General features: G+C 38.4%; 1 protein-coding gene across 5 annotated transcripts in view; it reads right to left on the bottom strand.

Annotated features, from left to right (window-relative positions):
• Window positions 1–27,537, bottom strand: part of SYTL2 (synaptotagmin like 2) — a 102,882-nt gene that overhangs the window by 4,548 nt on the left and 70,797 nt on the right. The window contains exons 8-17 of one of the 5 annotated variants that reach the window (XM_054576370.1): window positions 21,919–25,752; window positions 19,061–19,162; window positions 17,052–17,105; window positions 15,746–15,793; window positions 12,061–12,155; window positions 9,107–9,226; window positions 7,615–7,784; window positions 6,462–6,564; window positions 4,207–4,377; window positions 2,087–2,165 (exon numbers count right to left, since the gene is read on the bottom strand). In XM_054576370.1, coding sequence (XP_054432345.1) covers window positions 2,087–2,165; window positions 4,207–4,377; window positions 6,462–6,564; window positions 7,615–7,784; window positions 9,107–9,226; window positions 12,061–12,155; window positions 15,746–15,793; window positions 17,052–17,105; window positions 19,061–19,162; window positions 21,919–25,752 — 4,776 coding nt within the window. Of the gene's footprint in view, window positions 1–2,086; window positions 2,166–4,206; window positions 4,378–6,461; window positions 6,565–7,614; window positions 7,785–9,106; window positions 9,227–12,060; window positions 12,156–15,745; window positions 15,794–17,051; window positions 17,321–17,507; window positions 17,587–19,060; window positions 19,163–21,918; window positions 25,753–27,537 lie in introns of those variants that run through there. The other 4 variants (XM_054576374.1, XM_054576372.1, XM_054576371.1 and 1 more) reach the window with 4 other exon arrangements.

Below are 27,537 nucleotides of genomic sequence, written 5' to 3' on the forward strand. Positions count from 1 at the left end.
AAGAAATGTAAAATGGAATGAAATGCCAAGTTATTACTGCAATGTTCTAGGAGATAATGTGATCAGTGAGGGGAATATAGTCAGGAAAAACTATATGGGGGAGATAGGGCTTCGTCTAAGACTTGGAAAGGTTGAGATGATTAAGCCAATACAGAGAAGAGAAACTACATGAGTAAAAACTCAGACAAGGTGGAGCCCATCACAACACATGGTCTCCCAGCTCCCACAACTAAGAAATGATAGTGAGGAAAATGGGAAAAAAGATTGGCAGAATTTCTCTGCATGTTGACCATAAATGATAGGATACAAATTATATATAAAAGAATCTGCCTTTTAGAAAGATCCAGAAATAACAAGATGGTGGTTTGGCAGCCACTGACCTAAAGATATGCTTGCTTGTCCTCCCACCCTTTTTTTTTTCCCAACTGAATTAGAATGTCTTTTTCTCACTCCATCACTGTCCTCACCATCCATTATGTCTTTCATCCCACTTGCTTCACTGCATGGTTACTGGAAGTATTTGCATGTGCAATCCCTGATTTCAGTCATAACATTCCCACAGATTCTTAAGAAGAATAACCTGGGGGACTTGGCTTGGGAAGTGAGAGGGGGGCTGGTATTCACTTCCTGCCTTTCTCTTGCTCCTTCGTGGGGCTGCAGACCTGAGGCCCTAACATCGAGAATGAGTCATCTTCAAGAAAGATTACATTTAGTAATCAGCAAGAAAAAGCTTTCTCTCCTGATGAGCCCTTGAGAGTGGAAGACCAATGAGCTTTAATTTCTTAGGAGTTCATATGAATTCTTCCAGTTCCCACCTGTGGAAAACAACACTCAGTTTCCATTCTTATCCCAGCACTGTCAGTAGGTCCAAATTCTGTATACGGCAAGGCCATTCACATTGTGCAGAACCAACTCTTGGGAGAGTGAGGTGAAAGTTAAAATAAGGACTAGAAACTGGACTGGGAAAAGTGAGAATTTTTCTCACAGAAACAGAAAGTAGAATGGTGGTTACCAGAAGCCTGGGGGGAAGGGGAGTGAGGTATTGTAATTCAATGGCATGAACCCTGAGAAGGAAAAAAAAATACACTTACTAAGAAGGGGCTCGTGTGGCTAACTGGGATCCAATACAAAAAAAAAAGAGCCTAGCAGCCATTTCTGCACAGGAGCCTCTCACACAAACAGCCTGCTCTGTCCCGAACTGCCTGCCTGCACTGTGTGTGAGCCATCTGAGCCAGCCCTTATAAAGATTTCCTGGAATTCTATTTCAACCAGTAGGATTGAGGCTTTCCCCATCCAATTGAAGCTGTGCAACTCAAGCCAGTCAGAGCAATTCTATTCTGAGCAATCAGCACAGTGCCTTTTGGGCCAACCAAACTGTGAAGATTTGGAGTCCTTATTTGCATGAGGACAGGCCAATCAGGGACCATGGGTGGGGACTTCTGTCCATATAAGCCAGCTCCTCTCTGGCTCAGGGAGCATACTTTTCCTTTTCACCCAAGAAAAAAGAGTATGTCTCCCTGGCTGAGCTGAAACACAGAAGGTATGTCGCCTGAGCAGAGTAAAGCCAATCAGACCATCGGTGAGAAGACTGGCGAGGAGCAGAGCAGAACTGTATAGCTGGGGTGGAGCCTGCCCCAGGCCCCCCTTGCCCCTGAGTTGTCCTACAGCCATGCTGTTTTCACAGCTGTGCTAGATCACAATTGCCTCTCATTTGTAGTGAATAAAGCTTTCCTCACTGCATCCCAAATTGGGGGTTCCTGTTGGTGTTGACTTGGTGTCAAGGACCATCCGTTGACAATGGGTATGCTCTAGAGGTCTGCTTCACAAAAATGTGCATATACTTAACACCAATGGTATGCTTCAAATGGTTAAGATGATAAACTTTAGGTGTTTTTATCACAATAAAAACATTTTTTTTCTAGTTTACAACTGTGAATTGACTCATTTGGGCTATACAATTACTAAGTTAATACGTTTGTTTAGGGCTTCACCTTTGAAAATATCACAGAAGGCAAAGAAAACCTAGGAGAGGGGGGGATAAAGAAAGGGCAGGGCATACATCTCTGGACAGAAAATAATTGCATACCAGGAACCGGCTCGGGAACATACTGGAGAGCTAACTTCATTTCACCTCTGTTTTCTGCTTCAAGGGCAACTGGGGCTGTCTGAAAAACAGGAATGTCAGTGGCTGTGAGACACAAATTATGTACCTTGTTTGTTGGTATTATGTTACAGGACCTTACCTGCCTCATTTCTGGGACAATGTATCACTCATGACTGCCCTGGCTTAAAATTTCCCTCCCTCTAAGAGCTAGACTGTTATTTTTATATCTGGGAGAGCTGTACTGTATATCTTGAGAAACTTTGCAGGGTACCCAGAACACACTTTAAGGTCTTCAGTCTCAGAGACAGTGGAGAAATGAGAATGCCTTTCTGGAGATGGGAGACAGGTGTGGGATGCCTTGTTTTTTATAAAAACACATTTTGTTAATCATTCATCCAGCTCATAAAACGACTTATTTATATTCTCTTTCTTTGAAAGAGTAAGAAGAGTATGGGAAGGTGGGGGTAGGGGAAAAGCCAAACATCACATTTCAGACCAAATGTGTCAATCTCTATAAGAATAACAAAGGCTGGACAAAAATTTTAAAATGTGTATCTATTATTTTCAAGTATATGAAAGAGAGCTTTACTTTCAAAATCTGGTCCTTGAGAGCCTTATTTCCAAAACATGGCTAGACATAAATGACATAAGGCAAGTTAGTTAAAAATGAATACTTTTGACATCTTTTGAAGAGCTCAGTCAGATCTAATAAGTCTTGGGTAAAGCTAGAAATAAGTGCTACAGGTGATTTTGATGTGATATTTTGGAATATAAGGAAGCATCTCTTAAAGGAATTGTCTTATTATGTAGATACTAAATGATGGTTTGTATCAATTGTTTATATATGTATCAATTTCAGTTATGATGGGCTAGCTGGAATCACATCAATTCTCCTACTGAGAACAATAGAAAAAAATCAATTATAAAGTCTACTTGAAGGTGCTAAAGAATTAGTAAGATATACAGGATTCAAAAGGACACGGTATTGGAGCCTGACCTTTTTCTCTGTTTTCCACTTTGAGGCATTAGCTGAGTGTTTAGTGCCAAACTGAGAGTGAAAAAGCCTAGAAGAAAGAGACTGAGAAGCTGAGCAGGGCCTCTGGCAGTCTCATAGGGCTGGGGAGACAAAGACTGAAGTCCACGGCTAGCTAAGGAGGAATGGCCTCAGATAATACTCTGGACCAGTGGTTCTCAAAGTATGATCCACAGGCAGCATCATCATCAGTGCCTGGGAACTTGCTGGAAATGTTTATTCTCGGGCCCAGATCTTACTAAATCAGAAACCTTGGGAAGAGGGGCCAGAAATCTGTGTTTTAGTAAGTCCTTCAGGTGAATTGGAATCATGCTAAAATTTGAGAAAATTTGGGCTTTTCATTTGGAGGCCCTGCAGGGCCACAGCCTAAGAACGTGGGCAAACCAAAGCTAGATTGACCACATGAAAACCAAACCCCAGCTTCTAGTCAGTTCATTCCCAGACTAGATTAAGGTGGTCTGTCCCTACTCCGTGTGTCAGAAGCAAAAGTAAACCTCTCAAATTATCCCTACAATTTCTCATATGCAATGTCCAGCATGCAATAACAAATGAATAGACATACTAGGACAAAGGACCTAGTATGTCTATTCATTTAATACATACATAAAATAAAAATAAGAAATTTAGATAAGACTCACAAAAGTTTAAGATATTGGCCTTTTCAGATACACACTTCAAATAACATTAATTAACGTATTTACAAAGATAATGTCAAGATGGAGAATTTTAGCAGAGAAGTAGAATTTACTAAGAAAATGAAAATACAAATCTGAAAAATATAATTGAGACCTTATAGATGGGTATCACAGCAGATTAGACATAGAAGATAAGAAAATTGTTGAATTGAAAGATAGGTTAGCAAGAAAGAGTCAACCTAAAGCATACAGAGGTGGGAAAAAAGAAAATACAGAAAAGAGAATAAGAGACATATAAGACAATGAAAGAGAGAATGATCCGAAACTATGGATAAGTATTCTGAATGAAAATGTGCTTTTCTAGTAGCTTTCTCCTACACACCAGGCCTCAAACCAACTAACCAACCAACCAATCAAAAAACTCTCGAACTTACCTTCCGCTTCAGAGGGTACCACTTCAATTGTTTATTCTGTTTGTTGTCCCAGTCCCAAGTTTCCAAATCAAGTTCCACTTCCCCTAGAAAACTGTTGCGTTTAAATGTATCCCGATGCCATACAGACAGGTTCAGCTTCTGTGTCTTTAAGGTTTGCTTTTCGATTTTATACTGCAGTTCAAAGAAGGAAATTAAAGTAGTGAATAAGATTACTTTATGCCAAAGTTATGACATAGAGACGAAGAGAAAAGTCATCTGTGCAGCCCGGATTTTCTCATCTGTTAGGTTTCAGTCCCAAGAATATTGCAAAGTCATCTTATTCTAAGTGTCTTGTTTCAAAGACCTAAAATTCATCGTTCACAAAAGCTGATTTTCTTTGCCTCTTTGGAAAAAGCAAACTACAGCTCAAATATCATAGCCAGTAATAGCTCTCTAAAAACAAAAGCCAATTATTCAGTTTTTACTGGATGTTTTTAGTTCTGACCAGGTATAACATAAATCAAATTCAATCTAAAAATATAAATGAAGTTTAATCCAATGGCCTGTTTCCTATCTAAGGATAAGGTATATTTTTCAATAGACTTTATATTTTAGAGTAGTTTTAGGTGCACAGCAAAATTGATTGAAAAGTATGGAGTGTTCCCATATACCACCTGCCCCCAAATGCATACAGCATCTCCCACTTGATAGCCTACAAGGACAAGGAAATTTTCAAGAAAAGGTATACCTGTTTTTTCCCACTTCATACGGTCAAGTGGAAAATATTTGGTATCCTAAAAGTATTTTTAATCTAAAATGCAGTCTCTCCTTGATTATATGTAGTCACCAAAGGGATAATAGTACTTCTAATCTAAAAATAATATCTATTTGGCTTTATGATGTACTACTACTTGAATGTCCATTTTGGTTGTACCAAGCTTGTTTTCCTCTGAGTTTACTATTGAAATTATTAGGCTTTTCCTTAGTATCAGGCTGAAGTAACTGACCCAGAAATAGCCAGGTGCTGAGGGATATCATAGTAAAACTGTAATTAACAACTTGCTACAGAAAATCCACAAAAAATTCACCCATGGGTGACTGAGAATTAATTTAACTCTAATTCTTTTCTCAGGGGATAACCAAATACTTAGAATTTTTAGAAAGAGGGAATGAATAATACTTCTATTTTTAGTTTTAAATTATGTGTTACACATGACCAAGAGAACATGATGCAATTTGGGGGAAAAAGGAATACAGGTATTTGGGCCAGGTATACTTTCATTCATCTGTCCACTGGTCTATCTTCCTAATAAACATTTCTGCAGTGCCTATCCCAAACACTGTACCAAAAGCCAACATTTATTTAGTGTTTAATGATACTCATCTTTTTTAACATTCAAAACTACTGTGGTAGATAAGTAGGCACTATTATTATCTCTCTTTCGCAGCTGTGAAGTACAGACAGATTAAATCATTTACGCAAGGGTGCTCAGTTTATAAACAACACAGGATTGGTCCCTGCCCTCAGGGAACTTACAGTTTAATGGGAAAGCAGACAAACCAGTAAAGTGCTGGAAGTTAATAGAGCATATTATAAAACAAGAAAACTGGGGCAGCAGACAGCAGGGGGACCGAGGGGCTAAGGCCAGCCACCCACAGGAAGAGGCATTTAAGGCTGTAGGAGGTAGTTATGGATAGAATGTGGGGAAGAATATTCTAGCTCGAGGAAACACAAAAGTACCAGCAGGGTGAGCAAATGTAGTTCTTCCAAAGAACAGAAAGGAGTCCGTGTATCCTCATCAAAATCTATGACTGTGAAAAGGCGAGGCTGGAGCTCAGGTTGTGAAGGGGCTGGTGGGCATGTTAAGGAGGGACCTGACACTATTGGTAATGGGAATCCTAAAATCCTTTAAGCAGAGAGATACTACAATCAGAATTATGCTTTCAGACCATTTTGGTTGCAATGCTCAACTTCATCAGTTGTATACCCTTGAGCAAAGATACTTTATTCCTCTAAGCTGCATTTGCTCCATCTGTGACATACAACAATAATATCCTCCTGGCAGGGTATGTAGGGAGTGAATGAGATGATGCCCACGATACTCCTGAGATAGTATCTCATACAAAGCAGTTTCTCAGAAAATGTTTATTCCTTTCCTTCTCATCTCTGGGTAACTGATTCCATCTGTAGAGATATTATTCAATAAGACATGGCTAGTTAAACACATAGGTAGGTCACCATTTAGGATTTTCCTAGATAGGGAGTTCATAGATACCCGCAGTATCTCGTTATACACAGGATTCAAAGTTTTCTTCACTACGAGTGTTTTCTTCTTGCCCATTTTGCCCTTGTCAGGTAACAGGTAAGTCTTTACATATCTAAAAAGGGAATTGAACACACAAGAAGGTCAGAGAAAATTAAAGTGCTCTTTCTACCTCTACTTTTAAAAATGCATTGGAAATTGACAGATAATGAGATAAGCAGTTAGTAATAAATGTTCTCACCAACGCCTTTATACTTAAAAGTTTAAAGCTATTTCAGTGGAATCGATCATGAATTCCTTTACTTTGGCCTTATGTAATAGGGAGAGAGGAGGACAATAGACCTCTAACATAGTGCTTAATTCACTGGCTTTTCTCCTATTAAGAAAGGCTTTGGTACTTACAGAATTATTTTTGAAAGTTTTTGTTACTGTTTTGAAATAAAATTAATCTTAGCATACACCTAATCAAGCCATATTCGATGCAAAAAAAAAAAAAAAAGGATATTAAGCTCAGTTCTTTTTATAATAAAAAAGAAAAAGGTTTGGGCCTATGCTGGCAAAATACTGAAGAATCAGACTTCTGCATAGGAATAAGTGGGGAATACCATTCAAAAAAACTGAAATGCAATTAAACCTGTGATTTCAAAGGTGGGTTGATAATTCTCCCTAAAGTGCTTCTGTAGAATACAATTTAAATATGGAAACTACCTCATTCAAGAATCTTAACTAATTCTGTACCACTGAACATCATGAAGTATGCCCCACATGTCCCTAATTTTAGAGAATGTTTGAGAGTGCCGTTGAAAGAGACCATGGTCCAGGGTTCAAGCCCTCATTTCTCATTTTGCCACTGACTATCTGAATTTATGTAAATGGATTCCTTATCTTATCTGGCCCTTGTTTGCTTATCTGTAAAAGGAAGGAACTGGACAATAGGGCCTCAAGAGTTCCTTCCAACTTGAGATGTTGTGTGTGTGTCTGACATTTTTGCAATTAAATAAGTTTGGCATATGAATATATAAAGTAAATAAAACAGCATTCCCCTCCCCGCCAACTTTTCCTTTCAAACAGTTCTTTTAACAGAATGACACGCATACCCTCCCTTCAGTTACTTTTTTTCCCAAAGGATTAACTAGGAGAAAACATTAACTCCAAAAGTACTTACGGGTCTGAACGCTGTTTTTTAATGTCTGCAGCTGCTAAGTCTTTACACTGGGCCACAAAGACATGCAGCTCCTTCAAGGAGTCCACATAGTCAACTGCGAACTGAATACTTCCCTTCACTTCCAGGTTGCCAAAGTCTCCGCTGTAAACGCTCATCACACTGCCACTCACCTGAAAGCATTGGAAACATGCAGTGTTTGTCTCTGTGTCGTTCTTGAACTCAACACAAGAATCACGGATATGATCATTGCTTGCCATTCTAAAAGCAGTTCATTTACTATGGCATAGAGGCGTACCAACACAGAACACCTCACATGATATACATGGCATGACTAGAGTTTTCAAAAAATTGCCCCTACGAGGTATAGATGAAAAAGAAAATGCAAAGTTATTTAGATGCTGGCTCATTTTACAGCAGGGTGATGTTATCGTAAGGGGTTTTCAGAGGTCCATTTTTAGGCATCCTTAGTATTGAAAATGTTGAAGAAAGAGGATGTGAGAAACCCCAGGCACACAAATTACAGTGACACGTTGTTCTATCAAATTTCCAAGGCACTAAAAAGGAATTTGACTATGTCACTCATCTGCTGAATCTAAGAAAATGCTTACTGAGCCATATGCTTTTAGAGGTCAGCAAGGGTAGAAAATGGATGATTGATGAAGGGAGTTTAAAGCCTTCCCAAGACTATACATTAGATCGCTGTCTGCAGAAATTAAACTTAGATTCTAAAAAAGTTTGAGGAATGTGAAGCTAGAAAAAATGTTTTAATAATTTATTTTTTATTGTAGAGGCTAGTAAGAATTTAAGCACAGCTTGATTGTTTGTTCAGCATACCTGGCAAGATATGTGCAGGTGTATGTATGTCAGAGAAATATTTGGGTTAGTGTATGTAGATATGTTTACAAATATATATTTCTACACATACACTACATGCACACAGAACTACCTCACTTTATGAAAGAAGTTCTATGTGAAGGCAAACTTTCTCAATCAAATCTGAGCAACCACATTTAGGGAGATTTGCTTTTAAAATCCTGATCAGAATACTTTTATAAGACAAAGAATCATCTCTCCTATTCTTTAATGTGAATAGTACTTTTACTTCATCAGGCTTGCTTAATAAAAGAGAGACAGAGAGAGAGAGATGATTCTATACCTGTCGATGGTATATAAAAGTATTTATGATATAAGCAGACTTGATAAGTTACCCATTTTTGCACAGAAAAAAATTAGTGGTTCATTTTGTTAGTAATTTAGGTTTATTTTTGAAGTCCTTAAAAATGATATTGATTTATAATGGATATGAACTCTTATGCTTTAAAAAAATAGAGGAGGATTTAACTGGCCGGAAGCTAGTGGTGGGTGAGTGGGAAAGCTCATGCCCTTGGAATTTGAGAAATACAACAGGAGGCCATTTTACAATAGCAGAAGCGTGGCAGAGCAAGGTTCACGGAAGCAGCAAGATATTAACACGGAGCATTTGTTTACATACAGAAGACAAGGACGTCATGCCAGAGGAGCTGCTAAGATTGGTTAAAGAGCTCGGGCTCTTCTTGTGTCTGCTGAGCTGGTAACTGCTTTCTGATGCTGAATCTGTTTCTCTGTCATCACTCTACAAAACATCATATAATATATACACATTTAAATTTAGAATGAGTCAAGATTAGAATCTCTGTTTAGACAAAGACAGTATCTTGGTATCACGTTGATGTATGACATTTCCCAAGGTCAAAGGACACTAGCGCTAATTGCCAGGGAATGGGATTCGGGGTGAGGTGGGTGGTCTTCCTGCCTTGGACCTCACCTAAGGAGAAGGAGCAGTGCTTTTTTAACAAAATAACAGTAGTTTTTTTCACCTACAAGGAGGTCCCAAGGTGCAATAGAAGACAGCACTACTGTGAGTTCCTTGTTGCTCTCTTAATATTACATACATATGTTTCTTGGAGAACTTTATGGATATATATGAGAAATTAACTTTACCCAGACAATAAAAGTTCTAAATTTTACTGTAAAAACATAAAATGTCATGATTCATTCCTCTCATTATTAACATAGCCTTAACTTCCCTAAAAATCAAATTAAACTAGGAAAATCAAATGCCAGTCTGATCTGTTTCAACTAAAAGTGATATAGTTAAAAAATGTTAAAACCAACTCTCATCTATTTCTACAGTGCTCTTGTGCTTATCTGTTTGTTGCTATAGGGAAGTATATTAAATTAGACATTCTACCTATATTTGATTTTAATACGCTTTTGAAAAAAAATAGCAACAAGATACTTATTTTATCTATGTCCCAGGAAATATTTACCTGGGTCAAGAAAGTAGCAATAATACATTTTATTATATTTCTATCTAAAGTTTTTTAGCTGGTAGTCCTAAAAAACTCATGATTCAGAATGAGCTCCTTTGGAAGACAGAGACTTCTGTCTTCCAGTGCAGTGCAGTGGTTCCTTGGATTAGGGGGAACACCTTTACGAAGTAGTTAGTTCATGCCAACATATTCCAGAGCCATGCAATTATGTATCAATATAACAGATGCCAATTATAGTGCAGGTTAAGAAAGGAGTTCAAAAAAATTACAACTTTTATGAATGAGAAAAGGATCCTCAAGGATTAAAAAAAATCCAAACCTGTTTAATATTTCTGTTGTTGCATTCTCCACCACATGCTTACCATCCATTTCCCTCTATTACAGCAGGTATTACATTTCACCTGGTATATCAGGTCATGGGTGAATTGTTGGAAGGACGGGACCCTGTGTTGTTTACCTGGAACACTGACTTTTCATACAGTTGGCACTCAACCCATGTCACTGGTGCTAAGCCTCAAAGGGACCATGGACAAAGGAGCAATGTCTGATTCATTCCACTTCCTTTAATATTCAGTCCAAACCTATGTACTACTTGGAAAGGTAAAATGACACAGCTTAACCTGGCATCTCTGATGCACAAGCTCAAATGATTTGGACTCTCTGGTGAGGCAGCAGGTTAAAACTGAAGTAAGGACAAAAATAAAAAGCCAGGAACTGGTGTCATTTGTCTCTCATATTATTATACGGTTCATTCATATGACCAACCATGACCAAACCATATTTACAAAGGCATAAAAGCACATTTGGCTTCCAGCTAATGAATTAGTTTCAAAGAATGAGTGGCTCCTCCCATAGCAACTGCTCTTGAAAATATTCAAGGGCTGATTATTTGTTGGTACAGTTCATCTAAGGCCCAAGAATGGTGCCAGGAGGTGGGGGAGGCAAGGGGTAACTTATGTGTTGTCCAGAGCTTTCCTCACAGTCTGTCTACAAAGAGAATGCTTGAGGATGAAACTTTTTATTTCACCATCAAAAATCTGACCCAAACTGCAAACAGTAATCGCTAACATTTATTGGGTACTTGCCATGTGTCAGGCACCGTGCTGTGTGTTTTCCCCACATTACCTCAAGGACTCCTCACAACCTTAGGAGGTAGGTACTAAGAAACTGGACTCAGGGAAGTTAAAGAACTTGCCATAATCACATAGCAAATTAGTAGCATAGCCAGGACTGGGAATGTCTGACTCCAAAGCTCAGGCTTCTAATTCCCTGAGTACAAGAACATGGAATCTTAATGAGTTACAGTCCTAAAACTACTTTTTGGTGGCTGTTGGATTTTGGGAAAGTTACTCAACCTCTCTGAAGTTCCCTATTTTTCTTTTATAAAACGAGGAAAATACTGCCACATTTTGTTAGTGAGAGTTAGATAACAGACTGAATATTAAATGCCTGGTACTCACTAGGTACTCAATGAATAGCAAATAATAGTCATGTTCTCACTTGAGACAGTAGGTATAACGGCTAACAGCGCGGGAGTTGGATGTGGGCTCCAGTCCTGGTTCAGCCCCTTTCGAGCTGAGGGAGGTTACTTCACCTGTCTTCGCTCTTTCCTCATCTGTAGTATCTGGGGATAATAGTGGTCCCTACCTCCTAGCATTGTTGAATTAAATGAGATAATGTATATAATGTATATAAAGTGACTGTGCTCAGTACATATCCTTAAAGTTTGCTATATCATTATTACTTTATTATTTTAACAAATGTTTTCTAGCTGGACATGCTACTTAGAGTAAGCTTTCACAAACCACCTGTACTCTAAACTACAGAGGAGTAGTTAGTTCATGCCAACATATTTCTGCCTGGGTTTCTTATTTTGTACCCACTTTGAAACAAAAGCCACATTCCCAAATCTATGCAATTTGACTTCACTACCAAAAAGAGTTACTGTTTGAGTCAAATGAGACATGCCTTGCCTGTTCCAGATCAACAACACTACCTCTATTGATATGAAAGGCAAGGGTCAGTTCTGCTAACCTCTGGTCTCTGCCGCAGATGAATACAAACACACCGACCTTGGCATAGCAAACCCACTTATTTGATTCCATTTTTCTGAAGGCACAAAAGATAAACTTGCCTCATCTTGGAGAAATGCTGGAACAGACTTGCTCATCCTTTTGAGTTTGTCAGGGTGGGAAAACTGATTATCAGGCTGTGAAGGCACTGTGGAAACTAAACAGCAGCATTTCCATTCAAAATTATCTTTACAATTGTCAGACAAACATAAGGCATAAGTTGAAAACACTTTTCTTTCATCTATGAACAGAGATGCTTTTGTAACATGGTTAAAGGCACAGTAGTTCACATGCACAGGATCATAAGGCAGCAACATGCTGTTTTCATAAACCAATTATACAGAGAAAACTAGCAAGGAGTTGAACCAAATAGAAAATAAAAATTAATTTAAAAACCATTTGTTTTTATTGAACTGGAGCTGGATTTGAATTACATTAAAACATACTACCAATGGCCCTGGCCAAGGAGCTCAGTTGGTTAGAGCATCATCCTGATACACCAAGGTTGCAGGTTCAATCCCCAGTCAGGGCACTTTTAAGAAGCAACCAATGATTGCATAAATGAAAAACCAATCAATGTTTCTCTCTTTCTCCTCCTACCCTAACTCTAAAAATCAATTAAAAAAATTAAACATACTGCCAATGCGAATTGGTTTTAACTTATTTTTTTCACATCACAGCTTTGAACCATAAGATCAATAATTTATTGATTCATCTCCTTGAGATATATTTTTAACATGCTGCAGGCTGAAAAACTATTTCATCAGACAGCAAGGATCTCTGTAAATAACTCAATCATAAATGTGTCCTGGTTACTGAATGTCTAAAAAAAGGTTTGTTTGTACAGTGATTGTAGAGATTACTATGAAAGACCATTACAATTTCAAAGATAATTACTTTTTGAAAATAAAAATTATTTTTAATAATTTTTTTTAATTTTCTATTTAATTGGCTTAAGCTTCAGGTATACGACCCAGTGAGTAGACATTCATATAACTTAGGAAGTGATCACCCTGATAAATCTAGTATGCATCTGATACCATAGTTATTACAATATTGTTGACTATATTCCTTTTGCTCTATTTTATTTCCCATGACTATCCTGTAACTACCAACCAATTTGTACTTCTCAACCCCTTGGCTGTATTTACCCAGTCACTCAACTCCCCTCCCCTATGGCAACTGTCCAAATGTTCTCTATAAGTCTCTTGCTATTCTGCTCATTTCTTTGTTTTTTAGATTCCACATATTGGATACCTGTTAACTCAAAGAATTTTCAGTAGAAATACCCATAGCCGAGTTTCAATGGTTCAAGTTAGGATACTCTAAAAATTTAATATGAAAATGTAGCATATGGTTTCTTTCTGATACAGTAAGTATATGTGTGGAAGTTACACTAAGATGATGAAAACTATTCCTAATTTGTGTAACTCTAGTTAAAAAGCTCTTTTCTTCTTTGTCTAAGGATCACAATGTTAAAGCTTTTTTTGTGATTAATCAGAGCTTTTATATTGAATGAGTTTATATTTTTCCAAGCACTTAACAGTGCCCGGCACACAGTAGGTCTTATACAAATATTTGCTAAACAAATAAATATTATTTGATAGAGATTATTTAAGTTATCTTTACAATGTCATATAAATATATTGAGTTTATCACTGAAAGTAATACTAGAAAGACAAAAATCAAATTATATTTCTCTGTATAACTCAAAAAGCTCAAATTCCACTCTAAGCATTGGCTAAATTTATTTTTAGTTAAATGAAACCTAAGTGAAGGAAAACTGAAAACTGAGCTACACATATTAAATATTTGCTTATTCACAAAATAGTTCTCACCCAGCCTTCGGCTCACAGATGTATCAAAATACATTCAGGATATCTCACAGAATGATCCCTGCTTTGATCACTTCCCATTAAACAATAACATGTATGTGTGTAGATTCGGGTGACTTATACAGAAGCAGTGTAAGATTAGGTCCCGTAAGGGCATACAATAGCCCAAAGAGCATGCAAAATCACAACACTGCTCCCGATTATTTTCAAAGTATATACCCACTACTCAAACGCAGTCAGTTTTACATTTATTTATTGTGTTTTAGTTATCTATGTTTTGATCATGTATTTCTTTTTTTTTTTCAGTAAACCATTTAAAAATTTAAAAATTTTTTCAACTAAACAGTCAATATTATATTAGTTTTAGGTATACAGATCATGCATTTCATTTTGTCTTGTGTGGTAAGAATACACTCTTTACTAGGAAAATGAAATAATCTCAGCCCAGGGATTAAGAATCATCTTGGAAAATACTGTAAAAGAGAAAGAATATATCCAGAATTCACCACATGATTAGTTTACTTGCCTTGACCAGTAACTAAGCTCATTGGCAGGTCACAAATGAAGATGTAGATATATCTATATTTCGTTTGCACTCTTGTCTAAATGTTGGACAAAAGAGCATGATAAAATAAGATGCCCAAATTTAAGTATTTGCCAGTTCAAAAGCAAAAGGGAAAGCTTTTTACCCATCACCCATGAAGGGCAGAAGTCTTGTTTCCTCTGCAGCAGCCAGACAGAGAATAACACTGAGGACCAAAGCCCGGATTGCCTTTTTTCCTAGGTAGTTCTTAAGAATTTGTCAGGTCATGTGCTAAAGCTCAGCACCTTCATCTCGGGCAGGAGGACTGCATGAGCAAAGTCTCAGGTTTCAGACAAGAGGTCACTGCCTTCTAGCACCAGCACTTTGTTTCTCTCTCTAATGGCCCCTTCATTTAAGCTGCTCTTCTCATTAAGACCTACGAGCACATCCAAAGAATGTTGGGAAACTGTTGTTAAAAACCCCCTGTACTCCTGAGGGCAGGCACGTCTATCATTCTCTTCAGACCTCCAGTGCCCACGGTTACGGCACTGACTGAGCTAAGAAGACAGTCAGGCATAGCTCGATGCTTTGATTGGCCCACAAACACCCTTTTAATGTGCTCTGTGTCCTCAGCATAGTAGTCGCAATTAAGCCCAGTAATCTTAAGAATGAACAGAAAAGAGTAAAGAATCATAATCTTTGCTTGGTGGTGAATATTAATTAGTTGATGGACATGAACCACTACAAGTATACATTTATTTCTTAAGATTTGGATATTCACTTGCTTTACATGTTGACTATATGCTGTTTGAGTCCAATTTTAAACCTCAGAGCTTCTACCCTGGACATCATAAAATCTGCTTCTATTGATATGCAGAGAGGCATACACAACCATACTACATACTCATTGTTAAAGTACAGTTCTTTCTTAGACCCAAATAAATTATAAATTGCTCCATATCTCCAGTCTTGTGTAAAGGTCCCAGAGATCCAATACTCAAGACCATACTGCAACATAAAAACCAAGTGATACTGGAGGGTGCCAACTTCATTTTCAGCAGACTCAAAGAACAGAGAGACTAGCAAGAGGATAATATGCAGCATTAACATATATATATATATGTAACACATGTTACATACATATGTATATATAACAATTTTTTAAATATATAATTCTCCCTCAGTAGAACCACCAATTAATTTTTCAACACAGACAGTAGTAAAATGTTTTTAATATAACCCTTGCCAGAATGAAATAGTTTTGTAAGCTGCAAGAGTTTAGTACTAATAATAAAGCTGTGCTATTAATGGGGTTAGTTATTTCAGTATATTTAACACCATGTACAGTGGCAACATTTAGTCATTTGTGAGAAAGAACCTGCTACTCACTTCCTGGTATGCAATCATTTGTATCTGGTTCCTGATCTGCTTTTTGATCTACTCAGAAGGGCAACATTGAGAATAAATACCATTTTAACAGAAGGATTAAAGAGACATGAAAGTAAAGCTCAAATGTCAGTTTCATAGCTGAGAGTGCAGAATACATTTGACAGGTTTTCGGCTTGCTTTCATCTATTCCCCAGAATGACTCTTCATTAGCCTTTTTTATGTTTCCTCTTCAACTAAAAGTCCAACATCAGGCATAGAAGGTGTTTAGCATCTTTCCTCCAATTCACTAAACGACAGATTTTAAACTGGAAAGAGCACTGGACTGGGAGTAATGAAGCTGAGATTCTAGTCCCTACCTTCCCACTGACTAACCACAGGATCTTAGACAAGTCACCTAATTTTTTGGAGGTTTTCTTATCTGTAAAACAAAGATAAACCCCCCTGCCCCACCTACCTCAAAGAGGTTGTTGTAAACATAAAATGAGAAAGACAAATTCATTACATAAAAGTCAGGAATGACCTTTGAGGATCTGTCTTGCTGCTTTTATATGGGGAAGCTCAGTGAATACACATTTTTATTATTATTATAGTGAAGGCAATTTAGAAAACAAAATTCCAGCATACAAATATAAATTACGCATTTGTATAAATGCTGAACTGTAAAATTCAGACTCATTTGCATGCCTTCCTCCCCCCACCAGGGCACTGTTACCCTATTCATTTTATAACTGAAACAAGTAATACCTGAGCAATTGACAATCTTCAAAATCTTCTGGCTGTTTAATGTTCAGAATCAGTTAATTTTGCCCTTGGTCTGTTCGTAGTTATTTATATGAACAGAGGCAGAATTCCCACTTTTGTTCTGGGACCCTTTCCTTTGAATTGAAAGCTTTAAACTAGGTATGCCGAGAGAGATTTATAGGCTGAGAGATGAGAATCAAATATAAGAATAACTTAACCCAGGAACCCACTCCACTCTCCCTGCTTTTGCAGGGAGTTCTGCAAGTCAGAGTAGCAAAAATTAGCTCATACCAATAGAAATACAATTTCCTATTTATAGAAACCCTCACTTCCCCAGGGTCTCTAAGGAGATCCTCACAATGCTATCACCAGCAGAAGCCTTTAGAATACAAACAGTTAGTATTAAATGCACCAAGTCAGAACCGTTTTATAATAACTTAGGCACCATTCATCACATAGTGGCAAATGACGTCTCTATTTTTTCAACAGCTGCGTCCCAGTGACTGCCCAAACCACCCCAGAACCTAATACACAGACAGACATGCAGATACATAAAGATATTTACCATCTTCAGCACTACGTACTAATTCTTCTGGCAGATTATCTATTTGTGCTTGATCTGTTCAGGAGAAATTAACAAATGGTTAACACGGCTGACCCTTGGCGAGAAAGAACAATGAGACCGTCCCTGAGAGCCCCCGGAATTGGAAGCAATTAGTCAAGATGCAGTGAGGGGTGCAACCAAGATGTCTCCCCCCAAATACTTTCTCTTTAGATTAGCTACTTGAGCCAATGCCATAGCAGGGCTCCCATTTCAGCCCCGATGCAGCTTACATCAGCACACTGCTGCACACAGACTCCCAAGGGTTAGAGGGTTAGCTCCGAGCAAGCAATCAGCTGGCAGCACGAGAAAGCATGGGGCTGCAACAGCCTCCCTATTTTAAAAAGGGTGAGATGCTAGCCATGACTAACACCTTCCCAAACCCACAGTCATTAACAAATATTTCTGTGCATGCATCACCATTTGTGTACGCCTCTGGGAGCCTTGCTTGGGAAGTCAACTGAAGAGATGTGACTGGGGACCAGCTGCTAAGTGGAATCTTGGCAGGCAAGTGTGAGAGTGGGTATCGGTATTTGGAAGGGAGCGTGCAGGAATACCCATCAGCCGACGGTAATTTTTTTTAACCCTACACATTCCAGAGTACTCTAAAGCTGTACCATGGAAATAGCCCCATGTTTCACAAATAAGAGGTTTGCCAAATTGAACAATTGTTGCTAAGTTTGGTTTTTTTTTCTTCCCTCAGGGCCCATCACCAACATCAGGAAGAACAATCAGGGCAGACCAACAAAGGATTGGAAGGCCTTCCTCGGCAAGCATTCAGACGGATGTGGGGGTTGGCCACCTGTTGAGGAGGCTTTAGAGGGAATTCCTGCATTGGGGGAGTTTGGAATGGGTGGCCTTCAAGGTCCCCTCCAACCCTCGGATTCCAAGCTCTTTGCCAGGGTTAGAACTGCATGACAAATTGTGAGTACTGCCTTCGGAGCCCTGGGAATCTCTGAATTTTAGAAATTGTTTAGTGGAGTGTTTTCTTTTCTTTTTCTTTTTAAACTCTGACTTCTTGGCCTCAATGGCAGATGCATAAAAAGTATTCTAAACATGACAGTGGTCAATTTTTAATCATATGAGTTTGACGATGGTTAACTTTCCCTTAATAAACTTTCTCATGACAACCTGCAATCATGAGGGTGTATCTTAGCCTAAAAACAGTAAGAAAAAAACACTCAAAGTTAATGATTTCTAAGTTCCTTTGTCAGATTTACAAATCCCTATATACATTACATATTATGTTAGTACTCAAGAAATCCTTCACCCACTAAAGCAGCAGCCATTGGGGAATAGTGTGCCTCAAGTGTTGCATGTCAGGTAGTCCTTAGGCTCATAGTTCCAGTAAGAAATGCATGAAAAGCAGTGGTGGAAGAGAACAACAAGCCCCTAAAGCCAGGGACTAATTCATCTCCGTAGCATACAAAATTCATCAGACACCCAACACTGTCATGAATGCTCTTGATTTCGAGCCCCAGCTCTGCTGTGTGATGCTAAGCAAGTTAGTTTACCTTTCTGAGCTTCATTGTCCTCATCTGTAAAATGGGGATAACAACACCTTGTCCCTCACAGGGCTACTTATGCCATATTAAAAAAAAATAGTGCAAGTAAAACACTTCGCCAAGTCTTGGCACATGGTACTCAATAAATGTTAGTTATTACTACTAGAACCACTAACTACTACTGTCTTTTAAAACTCACATTACTCGAATAAATACTCACTCTGGGATTCTTCAATGCAAGGGAACCTAGTGTTCTAGTAACCAAACTTCATGCATTATTTTAAAAGTGAACTTCTGGTCACTTTAGGGCAAGCCTCTTCGGCTCACTTGGGAACGGTTAGTCTCATCTGTTAAGCCCCCCTTTACGGGTTTCAGTGCACAGCAGCATGCAGCGAGGCCACAGAGGAGCACATGAGCATTTTCAAGCTTAGATGGAGGCATGAACAATGGGGCAAACTTTATTCTCACTTGATGAATCTGATGAAATGTCTTCTAGACTTTTGGAGGGCATTTTCCTAGCAGCATTCCTTTCCAAAGTTTTCAAAACAGGGCGGGGTTCTTCTTCTGAACCTGTTATGAGACAAAACCGATGAACACTGCACAATAAAAAAAAAAGAAACCCACCAAACTCTTAATAACCAATGGACATTGAAATGGTAGGTTGGAAGGAGGCATTATGTCACAAGCCTCTATACTTTTCTTTACTCTATAAAGTACTTCAAAGAAGAAAATAAAATTTCTTCACAAATAGTATGTCCTTTAAAAAAATAATTTTCCCAGTTGAGAAATATTTGCAAGCATAAATCATACAGAAACAAGACTGCCACATTAATAGAAATGTGATCTCCTAGTCTTCTACACCTCTATTTTAGGCACATGATTTGTTCTGTGCCAGACTTTGAATCTTTCCACTTCATTTCTAGCTTTTGAAGATAGCCAGAAAGTGGTTTTAGAAGCATTAAAAAAATTAGCTGAAAACCATAAAAGGCAGGATTCAGATGTTTAACATCTGTGTATAATCGAATATAACACAGATGGGTGAATTATCCAAGTCAACAGATGTAGGCTTTTTGGGGTTTCATGAGATAGTAAAATTTCCATCAAAATATTGGGAAATGACATGAGGCAGTCAACTTTTTGTTTTACTAGGCATTTTAAGGGGGGGGGGGTGGCTCAATCATCTATTAATACTTTTTCTTTATAAAATGAGGGCCAAAATAAAAAAGGCCATGACCTCAGAATATAACTAAATACAAATAACCTTACAGAAAATGTCCCTAGGCCATCCTTAATTTTTCTATTTTGACAATAAAAACTCTATCATGGATGACTTTTGGTCTGAACACTATCATTTATCACTTTTATATTCTCAGTGCCTACAGCAGTGGTTGGCTAATAGGCACTTCAAAAATATCTGCTAAACCAATGAATGATTCCATTAATGAATCAATAAATTTGGGAACTGCTTCTCTGGGCAGTACTTTACAGAAATGCATCCCAGTTCTGCCCAATGCTAATGGGCATTCTACAGCAAATGGATTCTAACATGAATTAGACTTAGGATCCTCTGTGTTCAAAATAAAAGGTTTCTCACTATAGACCTTCTTAGAAATTTTAATGCTAATAATGTACATAATCTCCCAGCATTTACAAAAATATTTAACAATGGAACCTTTAAAAACAATTTATTTTTATTTTTTTTAAGAGCATAGAGAGAGGTATTAGTTCAGAGTTCGGCCGCAAGTCAAACATGTTAGGCTGCTCACCAAAATTTTGGTACCTTTGTAGTCAGATTCCCCTCTGCTCTCACTCCACCCCACCCATTTATTTTAAAATAATTTAGGTTAGAGGAGGTAAAACTGTAACTGTACCATTTTATACCTCTCACAAGGCTTATAACTGTAAAATACGTCCTATCAGGGTTATTATTTAATACTCATTATTTCATTTTGAGATAGGCTTTTCACTGTCAGCCAGTCATGCTGGGATACTAAAAAACATAGCCACACACATTGAGCAACAGTATCCAAAGTGCAAATATGCAATCCCTCTTCCTTCCATGGGCCATTTTACTCTGGTGACTCATTGGGGTAGCTTAATAAAAGTCTACTTTAACAAGTTTAACATGCTGATTTATATTCTTGCGTATATCTGTTTTCAGAGACTGGTGTTTCACTTTCCTTTTCTTACCAGAAACATTTGTCAAGGGGGCTTCAACTTGATGATTAGGACTAAAGATATAATTCTTTGGTCAGTTTTCAAGAGGCCCCACAGCTACTTTCCAAGGAACCTAAGCCTCACAAGTCAGCCACTCAGCAAAGCTTATTTATTCTCATGAGATTGAAGGGAGCTGGAAAGTGACAAATCCTACTTGACTCCTAGGAAGGTGATCAACACTAGATGTGCCGCTTTGGTTGAAATGTCCTGCCAGGGAGCATCCTTTATCATTTCATTACTCTAATCAGGTAACTTATTCCTATTTGCTCCAGGGTTTTTCTACCCAATTGACTGTGTTGATCAGAAGAGCAAACTGAGACAAACCCTATGTGTTACAGCCTGGCTGAAACCAGTACCCATGACTCCACTTAGATGAATATAATAATCGATTAAGATCTTCATCCACTTAGCCAAGGCTGGAGACAAAGAAATTCAGCAGGCCAGACAACACCCTTGTGTGGAATCAGGTAAGGTCATTTGACCAAAGTCACTCTAGAAGGGGAAGAGTCTGAAGATCACCAAAAATGAGAGGGAGAGTGTGGCAACAAAAACACCACAGCACAAGGTATCTGAGGAAAACAAAGTTCCAGCCTTGCACTTTGTTACTGGTATGTAGCCACTGCTCTGGTAAACTATTTCTCCTAAAAGGGAGATTTGTGCTCATTTGTGGCAATTTCTTGCCACAGATCTTCCTGGAGAATTCCGTTTGGATTGCCAATTATGAAAGAAATTCTAATTATTTCCAGAAGGAAAAGTAACTTGAATGTTAGAGGTAGTTTCTAAACCCCAAAAGTTCTTTTAACTTTTCTTAAAACTATTTTTAAAAATAGTTTTGAAAAGTTCTAGTGTTGATTAATGAGGAAAAAGTAAAATTCTAAAACACTGCCCTGTGGGTAAAACGGTCTCTATGTAACTTATTTAATTAAAGACTATAAAAGGAAATGTAGTTTTTATTAAGAAAGACTGGGGAGAACTGAAGTAATAAGAAGAATTTAGCACTATTTCGGAGTGTCCAATTAATTCCAATTTTAAAAACTCTATCATCCTTTGTGTCATCATTCCATAAATTAACTCATTAACCAATGGGTTAAAAATCTCAAAATGCTCACTGGACGTGTTTCTCCAGCTTTCTGCATTAGAGCCAATGTTTCCGTCTGAAAAATCAGAATCTGAGACACCTTCTTTGTCTTCCTCTTCCTCTTCCTCTTGCCGCTTATAGGGTGATGCCAGAATCAATTCAACTTGACTTGTTTTTGTAGAGTTTCCCTTGTTGGTCAGGAAAGGAACAGGCTGACTATTTCCAGACACACTAATTGTTTCAGGACCCCCTTCAAAGCCAGGCTCCTGAAAAGCCACTTCTCGAACCCCTGCAACCTCACTTTCACTATCCCTGGGCTCTGGGGGCTTTATGGTTTCAAGGATCCCTATTTCATGGTCCACATAATGGGTCCCAGGGATGTTCTCAACTCCATTTTCAGAACCATGGAGATCTACTGATAAATCAGCCACAGCTTCTCTCCTCAACACGTTATCACATTGCCTGACCTGAGATTTGAAAACATTACTCTTAAGCTTCGTGTCAGGGGTCTCTTGGGTTCTGCCCAAGACCCTGGCTGGCTTTGACTCTGAAGTCTCCTCAGGAGTATCTTCCCTCACTGACACCTGGAGCTCATCAGAGGGAGCTTTTGATGCTTCTTTAAGGAGTTTCTCAAAACCAACATCAAAAGCACTCTCAGTTATTGATGGAGCCTCAGACCTTTTTACTATTTCTTTTATTTCCTCAGAATGGAATTGAGAAGCAGTTGGCCTGGGCACCTCAGTGCTACCTGTCTCACTTCCATGTTTTGAGGAGAGTGCTTCATTTGCTTCCTTCAGTAGTTTCCCTAAGCCAGCACTGAATTCAAGGAGCTCTGACTTAGGTTGAATAATTGTTTCCCTCACAATTTCTGCCACTTCCTGAGGTAACTCTTTGCTATACCGATCCACAGTGGAACCAAATGAGCTGAGGGTGTGTTCTGGTGGAGGCATTGGGGCAGCTAAATAAGATGCAACTTCATGAGTTTTATCAGGAACTACATTGAAGGAATAAACATCTTTTCTGTCTGGAACTGTAATGTCCATTGTAGCTGATGGTGGAGAATTTTGGAGGCTACCTGCTGCTCGTACTCCTTCAGGAAATTCTTTTCCTTCTCCAGGAACTACTTCCCACCCAACTGGGTAACTCATCCAAGCTTCTCTAAGTAGCTTTTGTAATGCAACATTTACATCTTTCAATGCAGGTTTGGGTGGAACAATGACTTTTTCTACAGTCTCAGAAATCTCCCTTTTAGAAGGTAGTGCCTTATCCTGAGGAGCAAGATGAGCATCCCTGGAAGAAGGCACATCTTGGGGGGAGTTGGCCACTATCCCAAAAGAACCTTTTCTGTGAATATGGAAAGAGTGATCCAATGGGTAAGGGCTTTCTGCAGACTTCTGAAAGAAGTTTTCCTTGTTTAGCTGGCACTCGCCACTTTCAGTTTGCTGGAGGAGAGCTGTTTTTCCCAAAGTTTGTTCCCCTTCTGGATAAGGAACTATTATTTCTCTCTGATATGCTGACGAGTTGTGACTCTGTTCTATACCTTTTTCAAAAAGTCTACTCTCTTCAGGCTCGGAGTTGATCCTAGGTGTAATGGGTGCCAACTCGGTTCGCGAGGGAGAGGGTAAAGTTCCAGTTCCTTCTTCCTTCAGGAGTTTTTCTAGACTAGCAGCCAAAGTGTTTGGTTTGACCTTTGGAGGAGCTACTGTTTTATCTACATGCTCATTAATGATGTCCTGAGGTCCTTTGGATGCTTCCTCAGTATCAGCAAAATCTTCCTTTTGAGGCCATGTCTTATTTTCAGCAACACCTGGTTCAAGCACTTGTTTTCCATGAACTTTTTCACCAGAAGGTTGGATTGTTGGTGATGAAGCTTCTGAAAGTAGCTTCTGCAAGCTGACATTAAAAGTGTCTTTGTAGTCTTTAGACAAAACAGTTGTTTTCACTATGAATTCTTGAATCTCTTGGTCTGAGAGGTCCTTTTCTTCCTTGAACACTGGAGTAACAAACCATTCCGTATTCTTTTGCACATTTTCCTTTGATGACCCATTTCCTGGCAGCTGATGAGGGGACTCTGTGGGTGGTTTCAATGGAAGTGTGGTTTCATATGGTAACACCTGCAGTGTACACTTTGAATTTAATTCCTCTATTTCCTCTGTTGCCGGAACTTGTGGAGGGCTTAGAAGCGTCTCTATCTCATGGGTCTTTTCTCCTGATGATTTGATGTCATGGAATTCTTTGTGTTTCTGGCTATTAAAAGGCACAGGTTTTCTTTGGCTTGTTTTTGTGGTATTCTTCTCAACATTAATCTGACTATTTGGGTTGGTTCCTAAGTCCCAAAACTTTACCAAATTCTCAAATTGAGAGTGATTATAAACCTGTTCTGTATTGGGTTCATCTGTTCTTTCTTTCAGGGACATAACTTTAAAGTTGGGATCTGATCTCTCAGTTAGAGATCTGTCTTTCTCCAAAGAAGTATGCATTTCACTCCCAACATATGAAGGGTGCTGCAGTACCGGCAAAGTGATATCCCTTCCAGAATGCAAACTTTCTGCCACTGGCAATCTTTTTATAGGTTCATTTATTTTATTCTGAAACAGAGACACTTGACCTGATTGGTCAGTTGAAGGATAATTTTGAGGTTGGCCTGATATTTGGGCCCTGGTATCTTGAGGTTTCTTTGAGGAATAAAAACTGGAGAGATGAGCTGCTTGACCATCGTCACCTAGGATGACTTGTTTGGCAGTCACTTGATTATATTCATTCTGGCCTGTAGTTAAACTGTCTACTGACTTCACAGGCTGATAGGCTTTAGCAGGTTGTCTCTGATTGTGTGAAGACATGGATTCTTTATGAGTTAACTTAGATGCAGCTTTCTCTCCTTCCCAAAAGGATATTCTGTCACTCACTCTTTTATATATCTCTCTTTGCACTTGGTTGTTGGGACTCTCACCAGCTTCTTGTTGGACCTCAGGCTTCTTCCAAGGAGATGTATTTTTGGCAGCCTCAGGGAGCGACTCAGTACGCTGTAGCTCTGTGGAAGCTTTTGGGATGTAAGTATCTCCTTGGCTCTCTCTCTCTGCCTTTATGTTATCTTTCAAACCTGGTTCTTTGACAATTTTTGAATCGTCAGAATTGACCTCTGAGTTTCCTGTATCTTTTTCATAAACACGGAGCTTGGGCTCTTCCTCACATAAGCTGCCAACAGCCTTAATGTTGCATGAAACCTGGTGTGTGGCATCGGATCCCCTGAGAGCACTGTAGGAATAGTTACTGGTTGGGTAAGGTATCCCATTTCCTCCTCCTGTGTTTTTTGAAGCTTGGTTATAGTCCATAGTTTTACTCCTTTGATCTGTACTGTAGATTTCACATGGCTGCAATACACCTGGACCTTCCTTGCCTTGAAGGGACAAATTAACAGAATTGGGTTGGATGTTCATATTACTGCCTAGGCACTTTCCAGAAAGCAGCATATTTCCCTCTACCTGAGACACTGAATCAGATTCCACGGGCATCAATTTAACTTCGGTGGATAATAGAGCGTTTGAGCCATTTTCTTTTAGACTGATATCATCTGTCACCAAGGCAGAAGCAACCTGTGATTTTGAGTCTGCTTTTTCTTTGGGCTCTATTCCTTGGAGATGTTGGAGAGGTGACTTATTGTCATCTAAATGAGAACTTCGGTTAAACCAGTCTAGGACTTTAGATATGGAATCATCAGTTGTCTTCCTTATCTCAGTGGCATGTGGACCAGAGCGTGAGAACGCCTTAGCTTTTAGGGTCTTGAGAGGAGGCTTACCTTGCTGATGGTCTCTAGAACTGCAATCTGGCACCTGAGAAGGCTCAGGCTCAACATGAGACCGTTCATCTGCAACACAGAAATGCTTTTCTAAATAAGAAAAAGAATGCTTAAAAAATTATTATCCAATCACTCACATTATCTTTTTAAAAAGGCACTTTATATTTACATGTTCCACACCGTTATTTGTTTATATCAGCATTTTTCAGGGGTTATAAGGTAAACCATCCTAATTAAGACATTCTGCCAAAGATGCCCTATGACAGTAAAAGAAGCTAAATGTAGATGCCTGGATACACAGTAAGGGGTGTAGATCAATTTGAGAAATTTCTTTTGTCTTTGGTTTATTTTAAAAATTCATGTAAATTTTGTATTCTGCTCCATGTTGCATTTTCTATATAAGTTTCTCTCATCCTCAAATCTTTCCATAAAATTGACCTTCCAGGAAGATACAGCATGTTGATTTTATGACTCCACCTATCCACTGGCACACTCATTAACTCTTCAGGGTTTATACCCAAGTTTGAGGAACACAGACTTAGGAGATTTCAGGAATTGGAAAAACATCTTTCAAGGAAGAATAAACAAGGAGTTCCCACAGAATATCAGAATGAGACAATGGGCATATTTGCATTCCTGGGCCAGACTCCTGATCTGTTAAACCAGAATCTCTGAAGATGGGGCCCAGGAGTCTTTACTAACAGCTATGCCAGTGACTGTCTCGCATACTGGAGTTTTAGGACCATGATCTCAAGAAGCTCCTTCATTACCCCCAACTTCCCTCCTATAATTTGTGACTTAGAAGTAGTTTCTATGAGCCAAAAAAACTAAAATGAGGACTGAAGGAGAATGTGATCTCTACCTGACATTGGCTAACCAATGGCTAGGAGGCTAGAGAAGAGTAAGTCCTTTTTAAGCCATCAAGAAAGTAGAGAGGGTCCTTTCTGAGCCTCAGTCACAGGGCACAGGGTACATTCACATAAGGGAACTCAGACACTCTCTCCTTTTAGTTAAGATTCAGGTGTTTCAGCATGTCTCCCTCTTCCTTATAAATGCTGAGCTATGTGATACATGTTTCTGAAAATTATGTGAGATAAATTTTTATGAAGTCAGCTACATTTCAAATGCACTAGAGAGCATATTAGTTAATAAAATTCAATCTTTAGTTTTATTTATCAACTCTGGGTGAATATGAAAACAAAAATCTCTTATACAATAATTGGCACAAGTAGATATTGGTTTCCTTCCTTACCTACACTTTGCACTATTAAATATATGTAAAATTGTGAAATTTCTTTGACAAATTTATAAAAACTCTGTTAGTCCATTTAACAGAAAATTACTTAATAATGAAGTATCTGTAATGCACTGTTACTGAAAAAAGAAGTCCAGGCAGTACAAACATAATTTAAAACTATATTCATGCCTAAAAACTATTGAAAGGCTGGGTAATTAATGCTGGGTAATGACACCACATATATTTGTTTTCTCCTGTATGCATTTCTTCTTTTTACTTCCATTCTTTCACCCCTACATCCCACATATTTTAGCTAGTGAGGTATAGCACCATTTATCAGCTGTTGGCTCAATACATCTAAGGGCATTTCTTCTTTTCAAATGTTTAATAATGAAAGTTTATAGCTTTCAAAATAAGAACAGTTATTTTAAAACTGGGAAGCCAGGTAATGTTTTGTTTTCTTAAAGGAATTCTTTTATTTTGTGTTTTTTTTTTTCCAGAATAAGCATGATACTGACTATTCTGAAGGTCAGAGCTAAAGTCGAACCTTTATAATTTGAAGAGATTTTACATTTTATTTGGTCCTAATTTTCTTTCTATGCTCCATTTTTTTACTT

The sequence above is a fragment of the Pteronotus mesoamericanus genome, unplaced genomic scaffold (assembly GCF_021234165.1).
Source record: "Pteronotus mesoamericanus isolate MK-2021 breed Mesoamerican mustached bat unplaced genomic scaffold, CSHL_Meso_final contig_33, whole genome shotgun sequence".
In the NCBI taxonomy this organism is placed as follows: domain Eukaryota; kingdom Metazoa; phylum Chordata; class Mammalia; order Chiroptera; family Mormoopidae; genus Pteronotus; species Pteronotus mesoamericanus.